Source organism: Buceros rhinoceros, unplaced genomic scaffold, assembly GCF_000710305.1.
Source record: "Buceros rhinoceros silvestris isolate BGI_N320 unplaced genomic scaffold, ASM71030v1 scaffold31876, whole genome shotgun sequence".
In the NCBI taxonomy this organism is placed as follows: Eukaryota; Metazoa; Chordata; class Aves; order Bucerotiformes; family Bucerotidae; genus Buceros; species Buceros rhinoceros.
In genome coordinates, this window is record NW_010419821.1 from 1 (window position 1) to 23,852 (window position 23,852).

Here is a 23,852-nt window from a genome sequence, read left to right on the forward strand (position 1 = left end):
GAAGAATAATGGTCCACATTAAGTATTGGTTGTTGATCGTAGATGTTTGTTTTATTCAGTTACTGATTTACTGTAGATCCATTAGAAAGGGAGAACTAATGGTGATCTCCAAGGCCAGTCATTACGCTGCCTCTCAATGGTGGCAATGCTTGTCAAGGCCAAAAATAAGCTCTGAATTGACTGACAAAAAAAATCAAGTCCAGGTGTAGAAAAACATAGAAGAGACTTACAGATTCTAAGTCCGCAAGCGCACTGTGTTGATACAGATGTCAAAGTGCTTCTTTAATACTCTGGAAAGAGCCTTCAAAGTTTATTATCCAAGCTCTCGGTGGAAGAGAGCTTTCTTGTGAAATACTATCCGTCGACAGGATAAGCACAAATACAAACTGTCCTGGAGCATTTGTATTGCTGTGAATGGGGGATCTAAGCATGCAATAACCCTCACACCAATCCCCGAACAAATACAATGGAACATAGAAGTTTAGTAGTGTGTTGTATTTGGTGCCTTCCTATTTTTGTATCTGTTATGATAAGATAAATCCTGTTTGTTCTTCTGTAGGTTCTTCCCCCGCCAGCTGGTTATGTACCTATTCGCACTCCAGCTCGTAAGCTGACAGCAACTCCAACACCTTTGGGAGGGATGACTGGATTCCACATGCAGACAGAAGACAGGACTATGAAGAGTGTTAATGACCAGCCCTCTGGCAATCTTCCATTCCTAAAACCAGATGATATCCAATACTTTGATAAACTGCTGGTAAATGAAAATTCGCTCGTGATGATTGAAATTTCCCGATTTCTGTTGAATATGTAGCAATGCCTTTATTTGTCTGGAATTACTTGTAGGTTGATGTTGATGAATCAACACTGAGTCCTGAAGAACAGAAGGAGAGAAAAATAATGAAATTACTTCTGAAAATAAAGAATGGCACACCCCCCATGAGAAAGGTAAGGTGAACTGCCAGGTGCATTTGTGTAATGTCATTTTTCAAAAACAGGCGTTTGTTTAGCAGTCTTTTCTGCCCAGTTTTGCTCTGACCATAGCACCAAGCTGCCGAGATGTAAGGAAGTGCTTACGTCTATCTTACTTTGCAGATGTAACTATTCCTAATATTAGACCAGGAGCATGATTTTATTGAAAATGGGACATCTAGAAGCTAACATCAGGGTGTTTCTCTTCACACAGTTGTAAACAGAGCAGTGTAAAACTGTTCAAGTAGAGTTTTGTGGTGGTAGGAGCAAGTATTTTGAGGCCCGTGGTTAACAGCGAGTTACATTTTATCTTGGTTAATATCTACTTGTTTTGTAACTGTTCAGTGTTATTTCCTTTGTTTAACTGATAGGCTGTTTGGTTTTGTTTAGGCTGCATTGCGGCAGATTACTGATAAAGCTCGGGAATTTGGAGCAGGGCCGTTGTTTAATCAGATTCTGCCTCTGCTGATGTCACCAACACTTGAAGATCAAGAGCGCCACTTGCTTGTCAAAGTCATTGACAGAATTCTTTACAAACTGGATGACCTGGTCCGACCATATGTACACAAGGTCTGTAGCAGTTTACTATTGCATCTGTGATGTGATTTTTTTTGAGCACTGCTGGGAGAAATATATATTCTATTTGCCTATCAGAAGAGCATGATATAATTTTTTTTAACATAATTGACTTTCATATTTCTTCTTAAGCCAAACTTTTAAGTTTTTGTAGCATGATCAAAGTGTGGGCTTCATAGAATAAAGGCATGATATAAAAATGATACATGTACTTTGGGGGTGGGAAGGGGTCTTACCTGATCTGGGTAGTAGCTCTGGGCCAGGTCCTTCAGAGATAAAGAGCTGTGAAAAGAGCATAATAGATAAAATTTTTTCCTAGTCATCATAAAGCTTTAAGCTTGGATCCATGGAATCTTCTCTGTTTCATGGAGACTGGTAGGGTCCAAAATAGTATTAAAAGTATTAATGAAAGGAAATACTTCTTTTCATCTTTTTCAGATCCTTGTTGTCATTGAACCGCTGCTGATTGATGAAGACTACTATGCTAGAGTGGAAGGCAGAGAAATTATTTCAAACTTGGCTAAGGTGAAGTTCCATTCTTAATTAAGGCACCAAGTTAGTTTGCATAACAGCTTTGTGTTCATAGGCATCACAGAAGAATTAGCTGTGCTGTTTAGAAATCCAATTGGTATGTTTTGTGTGTTTTACATTCAGGCTGCTGGTTTGGCAACAATGATCTCCACAATGCGACCTGATATTGATAATATGGATGAATACGTTCGAAATACAACAGCTCGAGCCTTTGCTGTCGTCGCCTCTGCTTTGGGCATTCCTTCTCTGTTACCCTTCTTGAAAGCTGTCTGTAAAAGTAAGAAGTCTTGGCAGGCGAGGCACACTGGCATCAAGATTGTACAGCAGATCGCTATCCTTATGGGCTGTGCTATCTTGCCTCATCTCAGGAGCTTGGTTGAAATTATTGAACATGGTAAGTTCTGCTTTCCCAGGCAAAGATTTTGTTGTTGTTGTTGTTCGCTTTATATTTGGAGAATTTTTGATACCCCAGTGAGGCATAGTGATAGTAAAGTCCTTGTTTTGTGTTCTTTTGGCACCAAGAAATGGTGTAGCTGACTCTGAAAAAGGAGTAGTGGTTCCGTTTTCCTGGAAAGAAGTTAACCCATTTTGTACCGGCCCTCTTGTTTTTGCTATTTTGAACTGAAGTCACAAGAAGTGCTACTAAACTCTATTGTCTTGCAGGTCTGGTGGATGAGCAGCAGAAAGTTCGTACCATCAGTGCTTTGGCTATTGCTGCTTTGGCTGAGGCAGCTACTCCCTATGGTATTGAGTCCTTTGATTCTGTTCTGAAGCCTTTGTGGAAGGGTATACGTCAACACAGAGGAAAGGTATATCTAAAATACTTCCTGTAGCTTGAACTGAAACAGGTGCGTGTCTTCTGTAACTCACTAGAGACCCGTTTCTGTATTTAAATAGGGTTTGGCTGCCTTTTTGAAGGCTATTGGTTACCTGATTCCACTCATGGATGCTGAGTATGCAAACTATTACACCAGAGAAGTCATGTTGATCCTTATCAGAGAGTTCCAATCTCCTGATGAAGAGATGAAAAAAATTGTGTTGAAGGTATGTCAGGATGATTGATCAGCATGGATATTGAATATGAATGGTTTTTTTCTTAAAAGAAAGAAAATGTAAAAAGCCTCACACAAACCCTACACAGACTTAAAATATTTGGATTTTATTTCCTCTCAGGTGGTAAAGCAGTGTTGTGGTACAGATGGTGTGGAAGCAAACTACATTAAAACAGAAATCTTGCCACCTTTCTTCAAACACTTCTGGCAGCACAGAATGGCATTGGACAGAAGAAATTACAGACAGGTATTTGGGGTTTTTTTAATTGGAATTTATAACAAAATTTGCATTAGAATGTTCATTCAGGCTAGATGCCTAATTTTGCTTTGTACGTTCTGAAATTGAGGTTTGTTTGGACTAGCAATTTGGAAGTAGCACGGCTAGAAGATGCACAGGTGTTTAGGAGGCTCTCAAGACATTTAACATCTGTGAATATGAATCTCCATCAGTTGTAAGGTGGGGTAGTTCACCCCATTTGAGGTGTTTAAAACATTGGATAATTTCTAAAGGTAAAAACAATTGTTTGTAGTGGGCTTAACATGCATGATGATGTTTATTCTCTTCAGACCAGGGCAATTTATTTTCGGGATGTAGAAAGTGGATTTTAAGGAGGCTTACTGACCTAGCATTTGTATGTTTCAGTTGGTTGATACGACTGTGGAGCTGGCAAATAAAGTTGGAGCAGCAGAAATTATTTCCAGAATTGTGGATGATCTGAAAGATGAGGCTGAGCAGTACAGAAAAATGGTCATGGAAACAATTGAGAAGATAATGGGAAATCTGGGGGCAGCAGACATTGATCATAAACTGGAAGAACAGCTCATTGATGGTATCTTGTACGCCTTCCAGGAGCAGACCACAGAGGTATGGCCAATGGGGTGTAGTTAATTTGGTTCATTTTACTTGTAAGCTTGCTCACAGTTAGACAGACACATGTGCTTCTCGGTTAGATTTTTAGGATCTCTTTTTAGATGTCAGTGCTCTAACTGATGAAATCCAGAAGCAAGCTCTGGAATATTAGCATTTTAATAGTGATTTTAGATGACGTCATGTTTAATTAAAATGTGGTCCTTCTGTTGCTCTGATTTTTCTTTGTTGGTTTTTCACCCAGGATTCCGTGATGCTGAATGGCTTTGGCACAGTGGTTAATGCTCTAGGCAAAAGAGTTAAACCCTATTTGCCCCAAATCTGTGGTACAGTTTTGTGGCGTTTGAACAACAAATCGGCTAAAGTCAGACAGCAGGCTGCTGACCTGATCTCTCGTACTGCAGTCGTCATGAAGACTTGTCAAGAGGTATTGTATTGACGACTTCTGCCAAATCTACTGTGCTATGTCATAGTAATGAGGGGGGAAAAAAGTAAACTTCTAAATATTTTTACTTGATTGTAGGAGAAGCTGATGGGACACTTGGGTGTTGTGTTGTATGAGTACCTGGGTGAAGAATATCCTGAAGTACTGGGCAGCATACTCGGCGCACTTAAGGCTATTGTAAATGTTATAGGTACGTTTGTGTGTTGATTATGTGGCTGTTCAAGAACCAAATGAGACAGCATTATAAAACTGAATGCGCCTCTTTGAATTCAATAGGTATGCACAAGATGACGCCACCAATCAAAGATCTGCTGCCACGGCTTACACCTATTTTGAAGAACAGACATGAGAAAGTACAGGAGAATTGTATTGATCTTGTTGGGCGCATTGCAGACCGGTAAGCTGACTAATGGTGAAATATTTGGCCCTCTGTGCAGGCAATTACTGTGGCAGAAGCTAAACTTGAGTATCTGGTTTGGCATCTGGGTATTTCTTTTCGTATCTCTTGATGTTTAAGTTGTGCATAAAGCTTAACCTGAGATGTTTAGCAGATGCTCTGGTGAATATATTTTAATGATACTCTTTTGCAAACACTTCGTAAGAAGCATGTTTTCCGTTTACGCAAACTTTGAATGCATACAATATAGTGCATGGGGTACGTTGTTAACCAGAGAAGCGCTAATGTTAACAGAAGCCTAGTTAAGGAAATTGCTTGAGCAGTGCCCCACTGTTGATAGCAAATGAATAGATGCTGTAATTTAGGTGTTTGTATTTTAAAACCTCTAACATCACTGAAGAGGTCACTCACTTTACTCTCTTTCAGAGGTGCAGAATATGTTTCTGCAAGAGAATGGATGAGGATCTGCTTTGAACTGCTTGAGTTATTAAAAGCTCACAAGAAAGCTATCCGAAGAGCCACTGTGAACACTTTTGGGTACATTGCGAAAGCTATTGGGTAAGTTGGTTTAACGCTTTTCTACTTCTACACACAGTTACCTAATACAGTGATGACTGAGTTTTCTGGTGAGAAATATTCAAACTTCTCTATGTTTAACATGTTAAATGTGTAGGCTTGATTGTACTTGTTTTGTAAAAGAGAATACAGTTACCTATTCTTCACCAGACTCAACTAATTTTATCCAGATACTCACAAAATCTGTTGATGTGGACATGCATGTTATCTCTTCCAGACCTCACGATGTATTGGCCACCCTGTTAAATAACTTGAAAGTGCAGGAACGGCAGAACAGAGTGTGTACAACAGTAGCAATCGCTATTGTAGCTGAAACCTGCTCACCTTTCACAGTGCTGCCTGCGCTCATGAATGAATACAGAGTTCCAGAACTGAACGTCCAAAATGGCGTGTTAAAATCACTCTCTTTCCTGTTTGAATACATTGGAGAGATGGGAAAGGATTACATTTACGCTGTTACACCATTGCTTGAAGATGCTTTAATGGACAGGTGAGGACACTCCTTTCTGTCGATGGTACAGTTGGCTGTAGTCATGTAGCTGGGTCTTACCGATAGCAAATATGCATACTGACCTTGGGTGCTAAAGGTGTTGAGTGACCAGTATAGTTTGGAAACCGTTGTCTGCAAATCATTATATACTCCTTTTATATACTCCTATTTTAGAAGATTAAAATGGTACAAGCGTCTTAAGTGAGTCAAGACTTCTTACATTCAAACTGCTTTTGATAATTTCTATTGTTAGTACTTTCGCTGTGGAATTAGAGCACAGTAATTTGTCAGAAACTTGTCTTTGAATTTACATTGTTTAATTAATTGTTACTTTGCCTCTTGTCATTAAAGATTGGTTAAAAGTATATTGGTGTATATTTATTAGTTAAAGTGTGTTAGTGTTTTCAAAAAAAGTGTAATTGAAAGAAATATTACGTTTATTACTGCAACATGATGCAATAGTGTTGCTCCTGAGCGTATTTTATTAACAGACTGTTGTTTTCTTTGCAGGGATCTTGTACACAGGCAAACAGCCAGTGCCGTGGTGCAACATATGTCTCTTGGTGTTTATGGGTTTGGCTGTGAAGATTCTCTTAATCATTTGTTAAATTACGTATGGCCTAATGTGTTTGAAACCTCTCCTCACGTCATTCAGGCAGTTATGGGGGCTCTGGAGGGCCTCAGAGTTGCTATTGGTCCCTGCAGAATGTTGCAGTATTGTTTACAGGTACGTCCTGGTGTGTGCTGGGGTAGCAGGGACAAAGTCAGCTGAAGGAAAGCAGTGTGGCTTTCTGTCTGTTTAAAGTATTGTTTGAACATGGCTTTTGGCACCAAGGAGTTCAAGTAATTGAACTATCCAGTAAACAGATGTTGGTATAGTGGGTGGGCTCAGCACACTGAGGAACCTGCACAGAAGTAGCAGGTAACTTAGAACATAAATTTGACTAAAATAGCCTGGCGCTCTGTCTTGTAAAATGGAGCATCTCACAAATTTTGAGGACACTAACTAATGACCAGGAAATAAATTAATAGTGCAAGGGCTTATGAGAACAAATAACAAGTGAGATAAATTAAACAAGAGGATAGGCTTAATATTAAATCAGCATTACTTGTCATTAGCAAAACCCAGTCAGATGTCTCTTGCACAGTGTATTTTTTCTAGAGCTTTCACACTCCAGTGACTTTTTTTAGGTTTAATAATAGTTTCTCTCATGTATTGCTACCTGGTGCTCTCTGCACAAATCGCAGTTAATGGAGTGATAGAAAAGTCTCGGTTCCAGCCAAATACAGTGCAGCAGGTTTTAATTTTTATTTTAAAAGACGAATACAAAACTAGAGGTACATTCAGTGGAATTTCTCCCAGCAGCAAAAAAACATAAGAAAATTGGTCTCTAAATACTGCTTTGTTACTACTTGCTAGTTTAGATAGTCACAAAAACTGGGAGTGACATACCTGCTATTTTATAAGAGCTCTTAATTAGTATAGGTGCTTTTTTTAAATGCTAATTATGTCAAGCTTGGTTAAATTTGATAACAGACATTTAGACCTTAAGCTTTTAATAAATTTTGTTCTGTTCTGTTTTCTAGGGCTTGTTTCACCCTGCCAGGAAAGTCAGAGATGTTTATTGGAAGATTTACAATTCGATCTACATCGGCTCGCAGGACGCTCTGATAGCACATTACCCAAGGATCTATAATGATGACAAGAACACCTATATTCGTTATGAACTTGATTACATCTTATAATCTCCTTGTGCAGTTATTTGTGTTTGATGCACAGCTGTTCTTCACTTAAACGCTTCAGATTTGATGATGTACAATTTTAAAGTATTGGCGATCGGTATAGAGCTGGTCAGAGGCAGAGCTAGGAATCCAGTAGCATGATTTTTTAAAAATGTTCATGTTTTTTGATGTTAAACAGTTAAAGCCAGTAGTGACCAAGAAAACAGTGATTACAATGTACTGGAGGGATTTTGTTTTGGATTCATCTTTATGAAGATTTAGATTTCATTCCTTGTGTTTAAAGGGGAAGTTTATTTGAGAAATAAACATTTGTGTATAAAAAATAATTTGTGTGTGGTTTTTGGACAGAGGGTCTTGTAGAACGAGTCCCTTCGGATTAAGTATTTGTTCATGTAATAAATAGGTGGCATAAACCATTTTAACCCTTTTTGTCATCCCCTAGCTTTTGAATAAATAGAAAAACGTACAAACTAGTTAACGTGTGTATCTTTGTCATGCAATAATGTAGCTGTAGTCTGGCTGATGGTTGGGGTAGTGGCAGTTCATTTTCATGGGAAAGAAGCGTTTAATTGCTCATTGTTACTGCTTCATCCACGGTATCCTGGTTGTGGGGGTGGATTATCTTGTTAGATTTTCAGCAGTTAAGCAGTTCATTGTGAATAGTACATGTAAAATCGGTTGCGCAACTCATGCATATGGATCACATTTAGTGTGTCTCTTAGCATTTATGGCTGTGTAAAAAAAACCCAAAAAACAAGTAATATTTATAGGTCATGCTATGATTCCCATAAAGAGCTGGGAATGTAATGTCCCCAGTACCTGAGATGAGGCAATTTCTAAGTGCGTTTGTGTGTGACTTAAGAAATGTTTCAGCATGGGATAAGAAAAGCATTTTATGTCCTCATTTGCTTTTTTCCATCTGTATGTTTACTAAAAAGAAAAAGGTCTTGATATCTGAGAGTCAACCACATAAAACCCAAGTTTAATGCGTTCTGGTAGTGCTGTGTGTTGTCATACATTTATGAGATAGCAGAAGGTAGTAGTCAGCTGTCAGGCATGTTGTTCTGAGAGTCCTCGAGTGATTCTGTTCGTGTGACCGAGCTCAGTGCAGTGGTGTTAGCTGACCTCTCTGCTGTGATACATAAATGTGAGATTCTGTAGCTGTTCAGCAGCTAAGAAAACCACCCTACCTTTCAAGGCTGAAGTTTTTGTAAGGGGCTTGGTGGCACAGCAGCTGCTTGGGACCCTTTAGTTTATCAAGGTACAAATTTGTTGGGAAGTGAAAAAAGTTAACTTTTTTCAGCAGTGTGCTTTATTCTAAAATGTGTTAGGCGAAAACAGCTGGAACTTCTGAAAGTCTTTACTGTTGAACTGTTCCTTTGGGGAGTAATGTGCGTTCCAGTCTGTTTTTCAGATCTTCATTTCAATCTTTCATTGCAATCTTCATTTCATCAGTAGCGCTGCAAGATAGGACCAAGCAAGTGCCAGTGGAGAGGGTGGAGGGCTGAAAAAAGACCACAGAGTTTTGAGACACTAGCCAAAAGAGCTCTGAAACAGGCAGAAATGGGTGACGGCTCGTAACTTAGATGCATCTTAACAGATTACTTTATACACAAGTTAAATAGTGAAAGTTTTCTGCTAAGATGGAAAGGAGCAACTTCAGCTTGTTCTCATTTTTGTAGCTTACAAGCTCATCACTTTAATTCTCAAATATTTTAATCTTTTAATAAATCTTCTTGAGGAAGACACAGACCATTTTTCTTCCCTGAAAAAGGAAAAAGGCAAGGAGACCTGTTTGATGGTAGAGTTGTACATAAATCTGTGATGTTCTTTTTGTTTGTTTGGTTGGTTGGTTTGCTGTACCAAGTATCTGCTATGAAGTTGGGTTTGAAACAGCAGTATTGAAGTATATACGCAGTATCATCAAAAAGCCTTTTTTTCCTTCCTGAGACTTTTGTGGATTTGTGGGACTCTTACCTGAAAAGGCCATCTCTGGGTCATAGACAGTTGAATGTGGCTTTCTGGGGGCTACAGCAGCTCTTGAAGAATTTTGCCAATGTTTTACGAAGTTTTATTTAGCACGGGCTTTAAGGGGACGGTATCTAAGCATATTGACTTCCAGTTTTGATCTGCCCAAGTGGAAAAAGTTCTGGGGAAGGAAGGTAAGTAACTATCTAGATCTGCTAGTGTGATGTCTGTCCATCTGTAGACAAACATCTTTCTTTTCCAGTGCAAATTAAAATAGCTAACAAATAGGAGAGTTTTACTCTGAGGCTGTGGCTGGTGCTCCCCTGCAGCCTTCTGTTTCTGGGTAACAAAGGGCAAAGCGTTTAAATGAAGGATTAGGTCAGTGCTATTTAAATGCCATTAATAATTATTACGCCATTAACGTAGAAAAATAGACTAGGCTCAGTGAAGGAAGGATCTGCTTGTTTGCTGCTTGTTTAGAAAATAGGAGACAAGCCATGGCTTTTTTGCCAAGAGGCTGCTGCAAAATCACTGTGTGGTGTGGTAAGTACAGGTACAAGCATAAAATCAGAATGTCTGGAGAGTCTCTCAACCTCCTTATTTAGATTTCTTTGTGAAGGATACCGAGTGTTCCTCTCCTACCCCATCTCCTGTCCCCCCTTCTGGATTTACATACAGAAACTCCAAACTTTATCCATGAATTGCAAAAGAAGCTGTGGAGAAGAGCCTCACGGACAGCCCCGATTATTCTGAACAGGCTCATCCAGTATGTGGAATGAAGTGGAGAAAAAGGTATGTGATTTTTGTAGGGTTTTTTTTTTTAAATCAGTTCTGATGATGCATTTGGGAAGGGGCAGTGAATTAAGGGAGCATACGCCACACTGCAATAAGCAATACTGCCTTGGGCTTCTCCTAGTTGAGAGTATTTAATGTGTGCTGGATTGTAACGGATTTGTTTGGTTTGTTCTCTTCAATCGAATAAAGGGTGCAACAGTTGTATGTACCTGTGTTTCCATACAGTCTGAACTTCCCCATTAAAGCATCCCCCTTTACAGATCGAGCTGATAGTGCTACAATTAGCCACGGCCAGCAGTTACCCTTAAGGTATGCTAACCTTAAGAGATCAGGGAAAAATTTTGGGGTGTTTTTGTCTGAGCCGCTTTGAGAGCAGCTGAAGATAATGATCTAATGTTTCCTCGAATTTATGTTCACTGACAGTTGGACTCTCTTGCTTCTATACCTCTGTTTCTTCTGATACAATTTCACGCACAAACACCCCCTTCAACCCTACTGTTCTAGTTCACTTGTACCCACTTCGCTTATACTTTCGCGTATTCCGTGGCATCTGTCTGATCTGCATCTCTCCCCTCGTTCACTGCACCAAAACCTGTACACTTCTCCCTGTGTCTGTAGCGGGTTCTTTTCACCTCTGCATGTCTAGGCACAGTAGCTGTGGTGGCATTGAGAGCACACTGAAGAGAGATTCTCCCTGCTGCAGTTTGCTGCACTTGCATCTGCAGCAGTTCCTGGGTGAGTGAATCACCAGTCACCGCGAGAAAATCCGCTCTGCTTCTGCTGCTCAGGCTGGAGCGTGCCAGGTACCAGGGGGTCTTGAAGAATACAGCTGCCAAACTCTAAACTGTTCTGGAATATACCAGGGAGTACAGTGTGCGTGTGGATCCGTACTGGCAAGACTGACACTGGTTTTCTTTGCCCAGCCGGAGCTATGTGGGCTGCTCCTTTATGTCAAGTGGGGATGGAGGCTTTTTACATTCAATTTCTTGATCCTATGGTGAAGTCATTGTAGGAATCAGGTGGAGATTGTCATGGTGTCTCCGTAAAGACAAGGAAACAGGATGCCAGAAGATTAGTGAAATGCTCGATTTCCTGTGATGCTGTTCTCTCCAGAGGGGACATTGGAAAGCTTGTTCCAAAACAAAGCAAAACTTGAAGCCGAGTTCCTCCTCGAGGCGGAGTTGGGGAGTTTAAGTTAGTAATGAAGGTTTGCAAATAATGCTGGCATGACAGACACAAGGTAAAATTTAATCTATCTTTTTTCATAGGCCCTGAGGTGGTTAAGGATCGGCATTTTTGTTTTTCTTTTTTCACAAGAACAGAAGTTTGATGCCCAGCATAAGATTTTGAGGATTTTTGACAAAATTTCAAAGAATTATGCAACAAAGTAGTGTCATAACTTGTAAGGTAATGTGATAATTTAAGTAAATCTGCGTGTTAGAGACCTTAAAAATTAGCAAAAGAGACTTCCAACATTTTGTACTTGTCAGTGACGGAATTCTGCCCTCTGAAAAATGGTTCATTGTGAAATAGCTTCTAACATGCTAAGAAAGGTTGGAGTGTGGTGTGGTTGTAATAAACAGAATGGTCGTAGCAGTAAATACTGGGAAACATTAAGAATGTTTTTTATCACTGTGGCATATGTTCTGTTCGCTGACCTTACAGACATACCAAACCAGGGCAGTTTCTTTATCGGTATTGCATCCCTGTGCCTCCCAGAGATTATATGGTCCACATTTTTACTCAGTTACTTTTCACACGCGTGTCTCTTAAGGCCACTCTCTTAAACCTTTTGGTGCAATGACTGCTTCAAGTTTCAGAGAGCATCGCATCATGCTGATAATTCTCCTACACAGTTTTCCTCCAACCTAAGCAACATACTTTCCCTCTACTTAAGCTGCTGTAATGAATACCCTCATTACTAATAGACTGGGGTGGAGGCAGCTTTCTAATTTGTGGTTCTTCACTAAACGTGGGAAGTGTTGATGTGTGAGCGAAGTGATTGCTGGTTAACGTACATCTGTGAACCAACGGCAGAATCTCACTCTTTGCCAGCTGATTAAAGAGGGAAGAGCTAAATGTGACTCTCTCTGTGATCCAAAGTATGAATCTGTACATCAGTGTGATGCTGCCTGCTGGAGGGCCTTGGGTCCCACCAGCAGTAGCTGAAGGAGATTTGTGCTGCCCGTGGCCTCCAATGCTGGCTTTTCCTCTGTCCCACGGGGTTTAAACTGCAGCCTTCTCTGTACTGCCCTCTCAGTTGTACCCCTTGAAGCTGTTGCGGAGCTTGTTAAGGCCTCCCAGAAGCCTGGTGAAGAGATCAGCGCACCGCTGGGTAAGGAGTACCTCATCCTTACCTAGTTATGTTCTGAAAGGTACGAATAGGTTGTTTTATTGGCAGACAAAGCAGCAACAAATGTTTTATTAATTGTGAATGAATGAGGGAGTAAATTCATGGACTTGATCGGTTTATCCCCAGTCTGTATCTGGTGGATGTCAAGTCAAAGTCAAGTTACAGTGTCCCCTCTTGAGAGTGATTATAATTAGAATTCCAGGTTTTCTGGAAGCTGGCTTTTTTGATTAAAGGAGATTGTTTGTTTTAGATTCCCTCCAGGTTGTACGTCCATGTGTTTACTCACTTAGAATCTGCTGTTCCTTTCACAAGTAGGAGATGGTTTGGTCACCTTAATATCTTAAGTGTTCCTTTCCATTGATAGCTAAATATTTATTTACTTTATTAGCAATCATCTTCTGCACTGAGCTGGCTAATAAAGTGATTCAATGAGCTGTAGAAGCTGTTCCCCCCCCCAGTTTCTCACTGAGGAATGGCATCTTTCACTGATCCTAATGCTCTGTACCAGTTTGTGGTGTTAAAACTATCCATGCTACAAGCCTTTGAATAGCCGTCGTTCACTGCTGGCTTTTGATTGAGACCAGATGTGATGGCTGTTAACCACTGGAGGCTGCAGAGGGTCTGAGGTGACCCATTCCCAGCCTTTTCTTAGGTAACTTTAGAAATAGTGACCTTCAATCCCTGCCTGTCATCCAAAACAGTAGAACAGAACTGTGTTCGAATGCAGTGATTCCGCTTTCAAAGCCCTATGTTTTTGTCTCTGTCGGAGTCTAAGTCTCCAGGGATCTGCAAATCTTGAGACCCGCTGATAAAAGGAATGGAACTGGCCATTTATTATTTCAGCTAATAAAAGAGGATATTGTGTATTAGTTTTTTCACATTCCAAGGCACTAGCAACAGAATGAAGGTTAAAGGCATCCGATATTCACAATTAAAGAATGGTGCCTTTGTTTTTAGCACAGTACGCAGCTGAGACAGAAGGAATATGCCAGGAAATGAAAACCAGGTGGCTTGGGTTTGAATTTTTAAGACCAAAGAAATGACCTTCAAAAGAAGACTATTTCCTCACTTAACAAAAAGAAGTTAAATGTATACAAAATCATTTGATTATTCTCCACACTGTTTTGCAGATGTTTCTGTATGTGTATCTTAACAATTCCACAGAACAAACCTGATGATGAATAGATTTGTCTTAAAAACCCTGTTGAGATACAGCTAGAGATCCCTGTAATGCCAGGATCCAAGTTAATTTTGACAAGATTGGAAGGTATCCAATATCCAGCGAGAGCAGGCAGGAATCTTTGTCTGCCTGCAGTGTACCATTCAGCTGCATGCAGCTATTACTGTTCTTGTTACAGTAGTAGCACTACCAGTTACATGATGCTGCCAATCTTGTGTCAGTATATTAAAAAACACCCACCCTGGCATTGAAAAAAAAAAATCAAGGGCATAATCATTTCTTATTTCCCCCTATTTATAACGATATGGGTGTTCTTGCCTGCGCAGACTAACACATCATTAAACACGTTCTACAGCTCGTCGGTGTTAAGGTAAAGTGACTTTTTTCTAAGTAGTTGATTCAAAGCCTGGTTTATCATAATTAGGGAACATGTTTCAAAGAACAGCTTTTTCTTGTCTGCGCTTACACTGTGATTGAGGATGTTGTCTGAACAATTTTCTGCCACCTTGGATTATTTTTAATCACTTTCCAAGTGAGGTTTGTAAAGCTTTCTCCAGTGTCAGAGAAGAGGCCTCAAGGAAGGCTCTTTGCCAGCGCTGCAGTGAGGGATGCTGGAGTGACACAGATACTGCCATTTGGGAGATGTTTTGAGACTTCCTGGGCAGTTCAGCTATCAAAGAACTTCCTTACATAGCTGTTAAAGGTTTTACCTCTGTTCTTGCTTCCTTTGGATTTCTTAGGGCCTCCTTGTTACCTACCTCGAGCTTAGCTGCTACAGATTGTAATTTTTTCCCCCCAAGGGAATTAACATGCATGTGATTGTAACACTTCGGTTCCCATTGTTTGCAAACCATCTCTCTGTAAGCAATTATTTTTGAAGCAATTATTCTTAACTTTTTATTTCAAACATGTTTCATCAGTTCAATTTTTGTATTGTTTTACTTATATGTTTTTCCTCTTTAACTGGATCGCTTTCCTGTTCTATCACTTACTTCCATTTATTGTAGCTTAAAGCCAAAGCTCCAGGTATCCTGATCACGACAGTAGTCCTGGACTTTAGTCAAAGTACCTGCTGCCACTATGTTTAGCTGAAGTGCTTTCTTGTTTACCTCAGAATATGTTTCCTGAGGATGGAGACTTAAGGTCTGGGTCCTTGGTCCAGTGTTAAGTAGAATAAGGGTCTTCACAAGCAAACAGTTTTGCTGCGCTGTTTTATTTCAGGGTGAAAATGTGGACCTGTCCAGCACACCTTGTGTGTTGTCTTGTAAAAAGCTTGATTTACGAGTTTGAAATGGGACAAGCGTGGTGTAAAGGTGCAGTGCATAGTGCTTCAAGTATAGTGCTGGATACTCAGACTTCCTGCTCTGCCAAAGGGTTTGCTCAGTGACTCTATTGCTGAACTTTTCTGGAAAACAGAAATTGTGACACTTAGCTCTTGGAAGTGGGCTGAGGTGGGTCAAAGGGATCTTGTAACCAATTAGAGGACAGTTGTTACCTTCTAGCGGCCTTCCACTACTTGAACGGGCCTACAGGAAAGATGGGGAGAGACTTTTTATGGGGAAGTGTGGTGATAGGACAAGGGGTAACATTTTCAAACTGAAAGAGGGTAGATACAGACTAGATGTAAGGAAGAAGTTCTTCACTGTGAGGATGGTTGAGGCACTGGAACAGGTTGCCCAGAGGCTGTGGATGCCCCATCCCTGGAAGTATTCAAGGTCAGGTTGGACAGGGCTTTGAGCAACCTGATCTAGTGGAAGGCGTCCCTGCCCGTGGCAGTGGGGTTGGAACTAGATGAGCTTTTAAGGTCCTTTCCAACCCAAACCATTCTATGATTCTTCTGAGAGGTACTGTCAGAATAGCAGAGGCACTGCTAAAGCATTGGTCCCAGAAAGAGGAGGAATGTCTTTGGCATGCAAATCATGAATCTTATCTGCTGTTCTCTTGCCCTTTATCTGCGTACACATTGTGTGTAGCTACTTCGTGAAGTTTTCTGTTTAACTACCATGTATCCCTGAAAGTTGTCACTTGAAGCCCAGTTTTTACAAGGGTGTATGTTTGTCATATTCAAGCAGTCTAAGGAATACTGCAATTTAGTAGCCGCTGAAAACTGAAACGTGTACTTGCATCTGAGGAAAATGATTGCAAGGCGTGTTTAGAGTGTGGGGTCTGCCCACAGAAGACATCCGAGAGTCTGCCTGGTGCTATTTACTATGGCAGAACGATGTTTTCCGTCCTTCAGGAGGCAGGTTCCTGTTCCGCCCCGGGGCTTGGCTGTGTCTCGTTGCTGTGGTAAGAACGCTGCTTGGTGGTTCTTTATTCCTACCAGCTAAACCAAGCTGCTGGGGTGAATGCAGGCCATCTGCCCTGATGCTAGAAAGGAAGAGTCCAGCCTGCTGCTAGCAAATCAGCAGTGTGACATGGAGGACTTGGTAAGGAGCCTCATGCTGAATTGCAGACCATTGGGATTGAAACCAGTCTGCCCGACTTGGCATGCTCGTTCAGTATGTCGCTGTTTAGTGGGAGCGTTCTAGTAGTACAGGCATCCCTTCTCCTGTCTCTCTGACCATGTCATCCTCCCCACTTCCACATACAAGGGTCTGAATCTGTAACATACTGTTCGGAAAATTCTTTTCCTGCATAGTCAACATGGAAGGTCATGGAGCGGCTGAAACACTGTACTGAAACGTGTGGTTTCCTGGGTTAAAGGAACTGCAAAACCCGCCAGGAAGTGCTGTGTAGTAGAGGTGTGATTTGTAACGTGTTATTTATCCTAAGTCCTAGTTACTCCTGCCATGGCTGGTCAGCAGAATTAAGATGTTAATGCATTGTTAAATTGTTAGTCTAGTATACTAACATAGATTTGTTTTGCATGTGAAGTAAACAATCAAAGTTCTATCCGGATACGTTCACACAGTTTTGTTTTGAGAGATCACGGAACGAGCTCTCACCTTGCTATTCCGCAGAGATGCAGATTTCATGTTCCTGAACTCCCAACATTCATCGGCCATTCATTGGCTGCTCCATGGCGCTGTTTTTCTACCAGCAAGGTGTTTCTTCATTCTGACTGTGCTCTGGGATTTAGGGCATTAGAGGGGAGCAAGGCAGCTGTACCACAGGCTTAGAAGCTCATTTCTGACCTGCTTTATCCTTGTAGCTGTGTCTGTGATTATGTCTGGAGATGTTAATAGTGACATTATCTGGAGCAGAGCCATTGACCTGGTCTTCTGATCTTGCTAGACGATCAGGGATGACATCTGCACTCATGCAGAGTCTTACAGATGTCCTTGAGGCATCATGCAAGTGCAGGGCCCATCTGTATGGGCTGAATCCATAGATTTTTATCTTGGGACTAGGCACGTGTGCTGAGCATTATGTATTCCATCCGTTGCTAAATCAAAATACTGTGCAAAATGCATGTTTAAGAACATTCAATGATAAAAGAACTTTAACTATTGTATTCTGTGTAAGTAAAGGGTGCTTCACATTTTTTAAAAACATATAGCAGATATTCACATCATATGAGCTCTAAAAGGCTGCTACAGTGAAAGACAAATCCGTTTAAAAGGGATTTGAATAGACTGCAATAGAGTTACTCAACGCAGGTGTCATGACTTTCCTCTCAGGTACCTTGTTCCAACTAATAAACCAAGGGTGGCCTCCTCATTTCTGAGAGAGGAAGTAGGGTTTAGTTGGAAACATTTTGTATTTTAGTCTATTGGATCTTTTTCATTTGTTCATTGAAGACTCTTGGCAGCTCTTGCCCACAGAGGCTGGTTTTTGGTGAAGAACGTGCCAGATGAACTGATGTCGATGTTTGTAAGTCAGAGCAAGGTCATGTGCTGTCCAAAAATCCAGTACAAATAAACCCAGTCAACCACAGGATCTTCCTGTTCGCGGTGCTTTCTGGATGGGCTTCACCAGCGTTAGTGCGTGCTGTGGGCTTTCCTAGGAAGTAATCCACAGGCAGTGTGGCCCAACACCTTTGTGGATAAGGACAGACTCCTGCCCGTCTCCCGTCACTATAAGGCTTTAAGAGACACTCCTGATCTAAAGAATTTTTCCCCCCTCCCAGAAACACAATAAACCCCTGTCAAAACAAATGGTTGTTTATTGTGATGAATGTATGTAATTATTAAAACCAGAACAACCTCTTGGAGAAATGGAACTTCCATCAAAAGCTTACAGAATTCTCCTTCCATTACCTTGTTTGGAAGTAAAAAGGGGTTGGGGTAGAGAATGCTTTGTTTTCTTTTTCTTTGGAAACATCCTTATTTGGCATCTGTAAAGCATTTACATTCCCTAGTTCTGGATCAAAGTGCTTTCATGGCTCATGTTACTTATTTCCTTCTTTAACTGAAACACAGAAAGAAAAATTGATTTTCCTCCCTCAGGCTTACAATATAAACCATTGTAAAAAGTAAAATGCCATTTTTTAGCAGGAATTAGAACAAGGAATAAAACATCTCCAAATGTATAACCTGAAGAACCACCACCTATTTTGGAATGAATGCTGTCAGTAAATGCCAGTCTCTATAGCACTTAGGAAGCACATAAGGCAAAACTTTAGTAAAACTAACCTAAGATGACTGTGCTGCTGGATCTCCTTGGTTCCTCACATTCCAAAGGTTCATGCTCTTCAGGGGAGGAACTTTGTCCTCTCCAGCCTGTGTAGTGGCCAGTACAGTTGGCCAAGTATTGGGATACAAGCTGCACTTGGACCAGGCACTAGAAACGTTAGAAGTAAAAGACTATTTTCTTTTAAATAGCTTGAGTGGCAGGATGAAATTTGGGGTCGGCGGAATGATTTTTTGATAGAAGAACAAGAAGCTTCTGTGAATCAGCTATGACACATGATCTTGTTTTAAATTTGCAAGAGTGTAGATAGTTTTGTTTCTGAATGCAGAACAAGGTCCTTCCAAGTCTGTTCCTCCCATGAATTCGGTGCCCCAAAGTGCTTGGTGTCAGAGATGTGCTGGCTATTCCTCTGGCTTTCTGCCTTTTGTAAACACGTGGAGCTGAACGCCATCGCTCCTTTCAGTTTGCAGACAAGCTCCTAGGATGTGGCCTGTGACTGTCAGTGTTGGTGCGCCGCTGTTTCCAAGGATTGCTACAGCAAAAGGGTGCATAATGGCTGTTTCTGATTTATCTTCTCAGAGGAATTTGGATGTCTTAGCAGTTTTACCATGCTAAGATGTGGCACAGCTAGTGAGGATCCCGCTAGTTTGAGGTAAGCTGGTACCATAATGTACGTACCCTTTGTTCTCCTGAAAACAAATAATAAATTCTCATCTGTATTTTAGTGTATTCCAGTATTGTAATTGGTTTACTTCACAGACCTTTGTTCTGCAAAGCTCTAGTCTAGCATTCCTTCCCTTTCTGATAAAGCAATATATAGTACTGCACAGCATGTTTTGTATTTAACCATAAAGCAACCTGGACCACAGTTCGTGAGGCTGGTTCATTTCTATTAGCTTTTATCCAACAGATCTGAACTTGATCCAGGCTTCCTGTATTCCTCCAAAATGTTACTGACACCCTCCGTCACATCATTCTCCCCACAGAGCTCTTGGCCATGTAACTTCTCCGATGGAAGGGAAAAAACCTTCCTCTGGATTATGAGCTAAACCCTCACATCAGAGAGAGAACTACCACAGTGCTGCTCCCTCCTTGGTGGCAGCTGCATGTTAGTCACTATGTGCTTCCACGCTCCTTCTAATCATAAGCAACTTCAAGGATGGGATTTCTTTGCTTGTGTGACTGGAAAATTTACATCTCTTGTTGGCTTTTGGGCCCTGTGAAAAACAGAGTTGAGTTTGGAGAAGGAATTTGCTAGCAGAGCTGTCCGAAATGTTGCCTGGGTCTTAGAGCTGGTGTTGGACGCGTAGGTCCTGGCAGAGGCTCAGGTGCACGCCCTTTCTTCCTCTCTGCACACTGTGAATGAATCGATGCAGATTCCTACTTAATTTAGCTCGAGCAATGCTCCTCACTTCCAAGACTGCCACCTCAGACAACTGACATTGTGGTTTCTTTTCAAAGAAAAGATACTGATAGATTTCAACACTGCTGGCGTGCACCCATCGGTGTCCCGTTGGATGGTGTCAGACAGCAGTGAAGATTATGCAAGTACTGAGCATTGAAAAGACCAAGGGCATGAAATCATCTTATATGAAAATAATGATGACATTCTGATGCAACTGAGATTAAAATTTGTATTTTATAGTAGCGCGACAGTTCAGTTAATTTGATCTTGAGCATGACAGTAAGAATTAGAGTTCAAAGCTAGGGGTTATAAATAACTAATTGCTGTGTGTTGTTTCGGGGAAGTGAGTATAAAGAAAGGTTGGTGTAGTGGCCATTTGAACTATCAGTTTTATCTTTCTAGTGAGGGTGACTCATTAGATAAATACAACTTGCATAATCACCTGATGTTTCGCAGGGGTACACGGGATATTTCGATGGAACAGGAATCTCACCCCCTGGAGACCATTTGCCGCATTCTTCAAAGATCAGGCATACTTCAAAATGTGCATCAGTGGAAAATGAGGATTTAGAGTGATAGAGAATACTTCAAAGCAGAGGGTCACTTCAGACTGTGAGTTCTGGAAGATACTGCTGTTAAGGTCCAAAGGCTGGCTGTTGTCCTGAGCTGAGGGATGCAGTGGGTAAGACTGGAATACTTGAAACTGTATATACTTGCACAGTGCACAGGCAAGCCCTGAACACGCTTTTCTTATGTATTCTATTTTCTCTCCATGATTCCCCTAGAAGATTAATGACACGGGAGGTTTAAGATTAATGACACGGGAGGTTTAAGATTAATGACACAGGAGACTGAAGATATCGTACAGACCCATAAATGGAATTGGGCTGAGAACAGAAAATTTAAATACTGAACTTTCCTCTTGCTAACTTGGTTCTGCTCATCCTTTCTTCCCTTCCCCCCGCCATTTCATTTTCTTCTTTTTCAACTCCAGTAGCATCAGGTAGTATAGAGTGTGTTTTGGTTCGGAGTCCAGACTCCACAGCCAGGCCAGCAGCTCCATGGTGTGGTGCAGTGTCCAGTGTGGGGTTTTGAGGGGGTTTTCTGCTTGTGTGCTGGGGTTTTTCAGGTTGTGGGTGGATATTTTTTTTTTTCTTCTTTTTTGACTGTTGGAAAACTTAAAGCAGAATCAGATAACTTGTTATTTTCCAGGAAAATATATAAAAGTAAAAACCCCAAACAAACAGCAAAATAACCGAGTGCAGGAGGACAGCAATAATTAGTCACTGTCTCTGGTGTTTCGCTTGCCCAGTCTCCTGCTGTGGCCTGGGTTTTTGCCCTTCTATTACAACTTCACACAGCTCTCCATGTTTTTGCTACTTTCCACCACTGCAGGCTCAGAATGGTGCGTATACCTCACTGCTGCCTGACTCCCATTGGGTCTGTAAGGGGGATGTTTATGCGCTGCTGTTAGGAGATGGGCAACAGGTAGCAACCAGAGGCATGCTGGACATCTGAAGTCATCAGAAGTGCTTAGAGGTGACAAACGTACCTTCTGCCATCAGTCCTGTCTCTCATCCATGCTCAACAGTGGCAAGTAAACATGGCTACGAAATATCCTGACTGTGTTTACTTTAGCTTTCTTCACGAGGCAGGAGCCAAACACACGGCTAGGAACAATCGCAGCCTCCATCTGTGAGTGATCATCCCGCTTAATGACACCAGCAGACCTGACTTCGCAGAGCAAAACAGAGCCGAGCCCCTGCCCTGCCTCTGCTGCTCAGCTGTGCAGGCACACGGGGGAGGGGGCTGGGGCAGACTTCTGGTGGCCTTAAAGCGACCACATCCCGTTGGGCTGCCAAACATCAGACTAGTGCAGAGATCTGTCTGCCTGAGGTGTAGGAGCTGCCAGGATTCGGCAGATAAGATGCAGATGAGTTTGTGCTGCTGCAGGAGGAGCAGTAGGGCAGGGAGAAGGCCTGAACTTCTTGGTCTGTTCTGCTGCTTCCTGCCCACGTCCCAGTTCTTCGTAGCATTTTAAGTACAGAGCAAATGGATTTATTTCAAGGAGTTTTTTTTCTTTTTCTCTGCTGCAGCTCCCAGATGTTGTTTTCCTGATGCTGCATGGTCAGACTAACACCGAGTCTGTTCTGGCAGAGCGATGCTCGGAGCAGCAGCTGGTGGTTTTACCTGAGATCCTTCCCCAGCTGTGTCAGAGGGATGCACCTCACAAGGTGGGAGAATTTCTTAAGCACCACAAGGCTGGGTTGCTCCCCAGCACCGTGCAGGAACCAGGGAGAATTGATAGCAAGTCTCTGAAGTCCTACGTCAGTGCCCAAACCAGGACTGGCAATATTACACCACGTCAAAGTGCTGTGTGAGATCTCAGCAAAGGGCAGATCTTCTATGATGATGTTTAAGTTCTGCTGAAGTCACATGCTTCAACCTAAGCGTGCCTGGGAGTTCCGCTCAGCTCAAGAGGGTTTAGGAATGCAAAGTGCTTTCCTGACACTAAATCTGGATGAGGAAGTGGCTTGTGCACATGCAACTGCTAATGGCGTTCATCCAGTTTCAGATGGAACTGGAGGAACTTCAGTTTTGCTGGGGACAAAAAAAAAAAGGGATTAAAAAAAAAAAAAAGTCAGGGGCCTGTTACAGCGGGCCAGTATCCCACAGAGCCCTGTTGTGTTGTGGCCAGAAGATCAAGAAACCGCAGTACGGGCAACTACAGAATATTTGGGGCAGTTCTGTTCTTCCTTGCTGTTGGCCAGGAATTGCTTAAGTGCTAAAGGTCAAGGCTTCCTTATGCCTATTTTGCTTTTTAACATAGCGGGTAACGGGTGCGTGTTTGTTTCACAGAAACATTCAGCTGGGCGCACAGAATTTTCCTTATGTGTGCACCAAGCCTGACTGCAGGGAGAATGCCGTGGAGAATGCCAAGTCCTTGGAAACAGGCCTTTACAACGGCAAATAACAAAACAGACATTTCCTCATGATGCTGGAGTTTCCCTCTGTTCTCCCTCTTCCCTTTTCTGCTCGCCCTCAGCTGGAAGCTGACTTCTGCTTACCTCTGACCTCTGCGTGGCGAGCATGTGTTTCGACAGAGCCCAGGAGCGGACTGTCAGAGCAGGATTTCTGGCAGGAACACAGAAAGACCATAAGGGCTGGAGATACTAAAAACTGCCCAAGTTCATACATTTTTTTACAGATACTGGATTCTCTCTTGCTGCTCTTTTTTTTTTTTTTCTGTGAAGGACTGAATTACATTAACACTGTTTTTCCTTTAAGACCCCCTTTAAAATAGATGGAGTCAAAATGCGTTGTATGTTATTTTTAATCCCCATTTATAATGATGCCTCAGAAGCTTGAAATCAACATCTGTTTCCTTCTTGGACTGGTTTTCTTCTACAGAAGACACTTCCTTTTTTTTTTTTCCCCTTTCATTTAACTATTTAAAGTCACCCTGTTCTGTGATCAAGGGTTGAAGAATCATAAATCACGGCTGTACTGGATGCATTGCAGGGTATGGGAGCTCGTTACTGCAGAATCTAGCATGCCTCCACATAACAGGGAGGAGGGGAAGAGGGAATCTTCAATCCTTCGCTCTTCACTTACGTGTCCTTCGAAAAATGTAATTACCCTCATTACCTTCAGTATACTTGAGTCTGCCATTGCTGTGCGTTGTGCCAATGATTTTAATCAAATCACATGCTTCAGGGACTCAGCTCTGAGGGGTAAGGAAGAATTCACCCCTTCATGCTTTTTTTCTTTTATTTTTTATGTACAGCCTTGCTCTGGTGCTCAAGTCATGCTGACAGCCTGCATGCTTGCAGTTTCCCTAGTCAGCTCAACAGGAACAGGGGATGATGCTCATTGTCCTCTGCAGGGACTGTGTGGCTTTTTTGCCTGCTTGTTTAAAAAGAAGT

The 23,852-nt window shown here is 41.7% G+C and overlaps 1 protein-coding gene across 1 annotated transcript; it reads left to right on the forward strand.

The window, feature by feature from the left end:
* Window positions 1–559: 559 nt before the first annotated feature.
* On the forward strand, window positions 560–8,121 carry SF3B1 (splicing factor 3b, subunit 1, 155kDa; the record flags this gene model as incomplete). The annotated part of the gene is made up of 16 exons (XM_010139088.1): window positions 560–757; window positions 847–948; window positions 1,363–1,542; window positions 1,987–2,073; window positions 2,203–2,473; window positions 2,743–2,888; window positions 2,977–3,123; window positions 3,253–3,378; window positions 3,775–3,996; window positions 4,244–4,426; window positions 4,523–4,634; window positions 4,721–4,841; window positions 5,268–5,399; window positions 5,635–5,907; window positions 6,418–6,634; window positions 7,495–8,121. Coding segments are annotated over 16 exons (2,676 nt in total), but the record flags the coding sequence as incomplete, so codon positions are not given.
* Window positions 8,122–23,852: the final 15,731 nt, after the last annotated feature.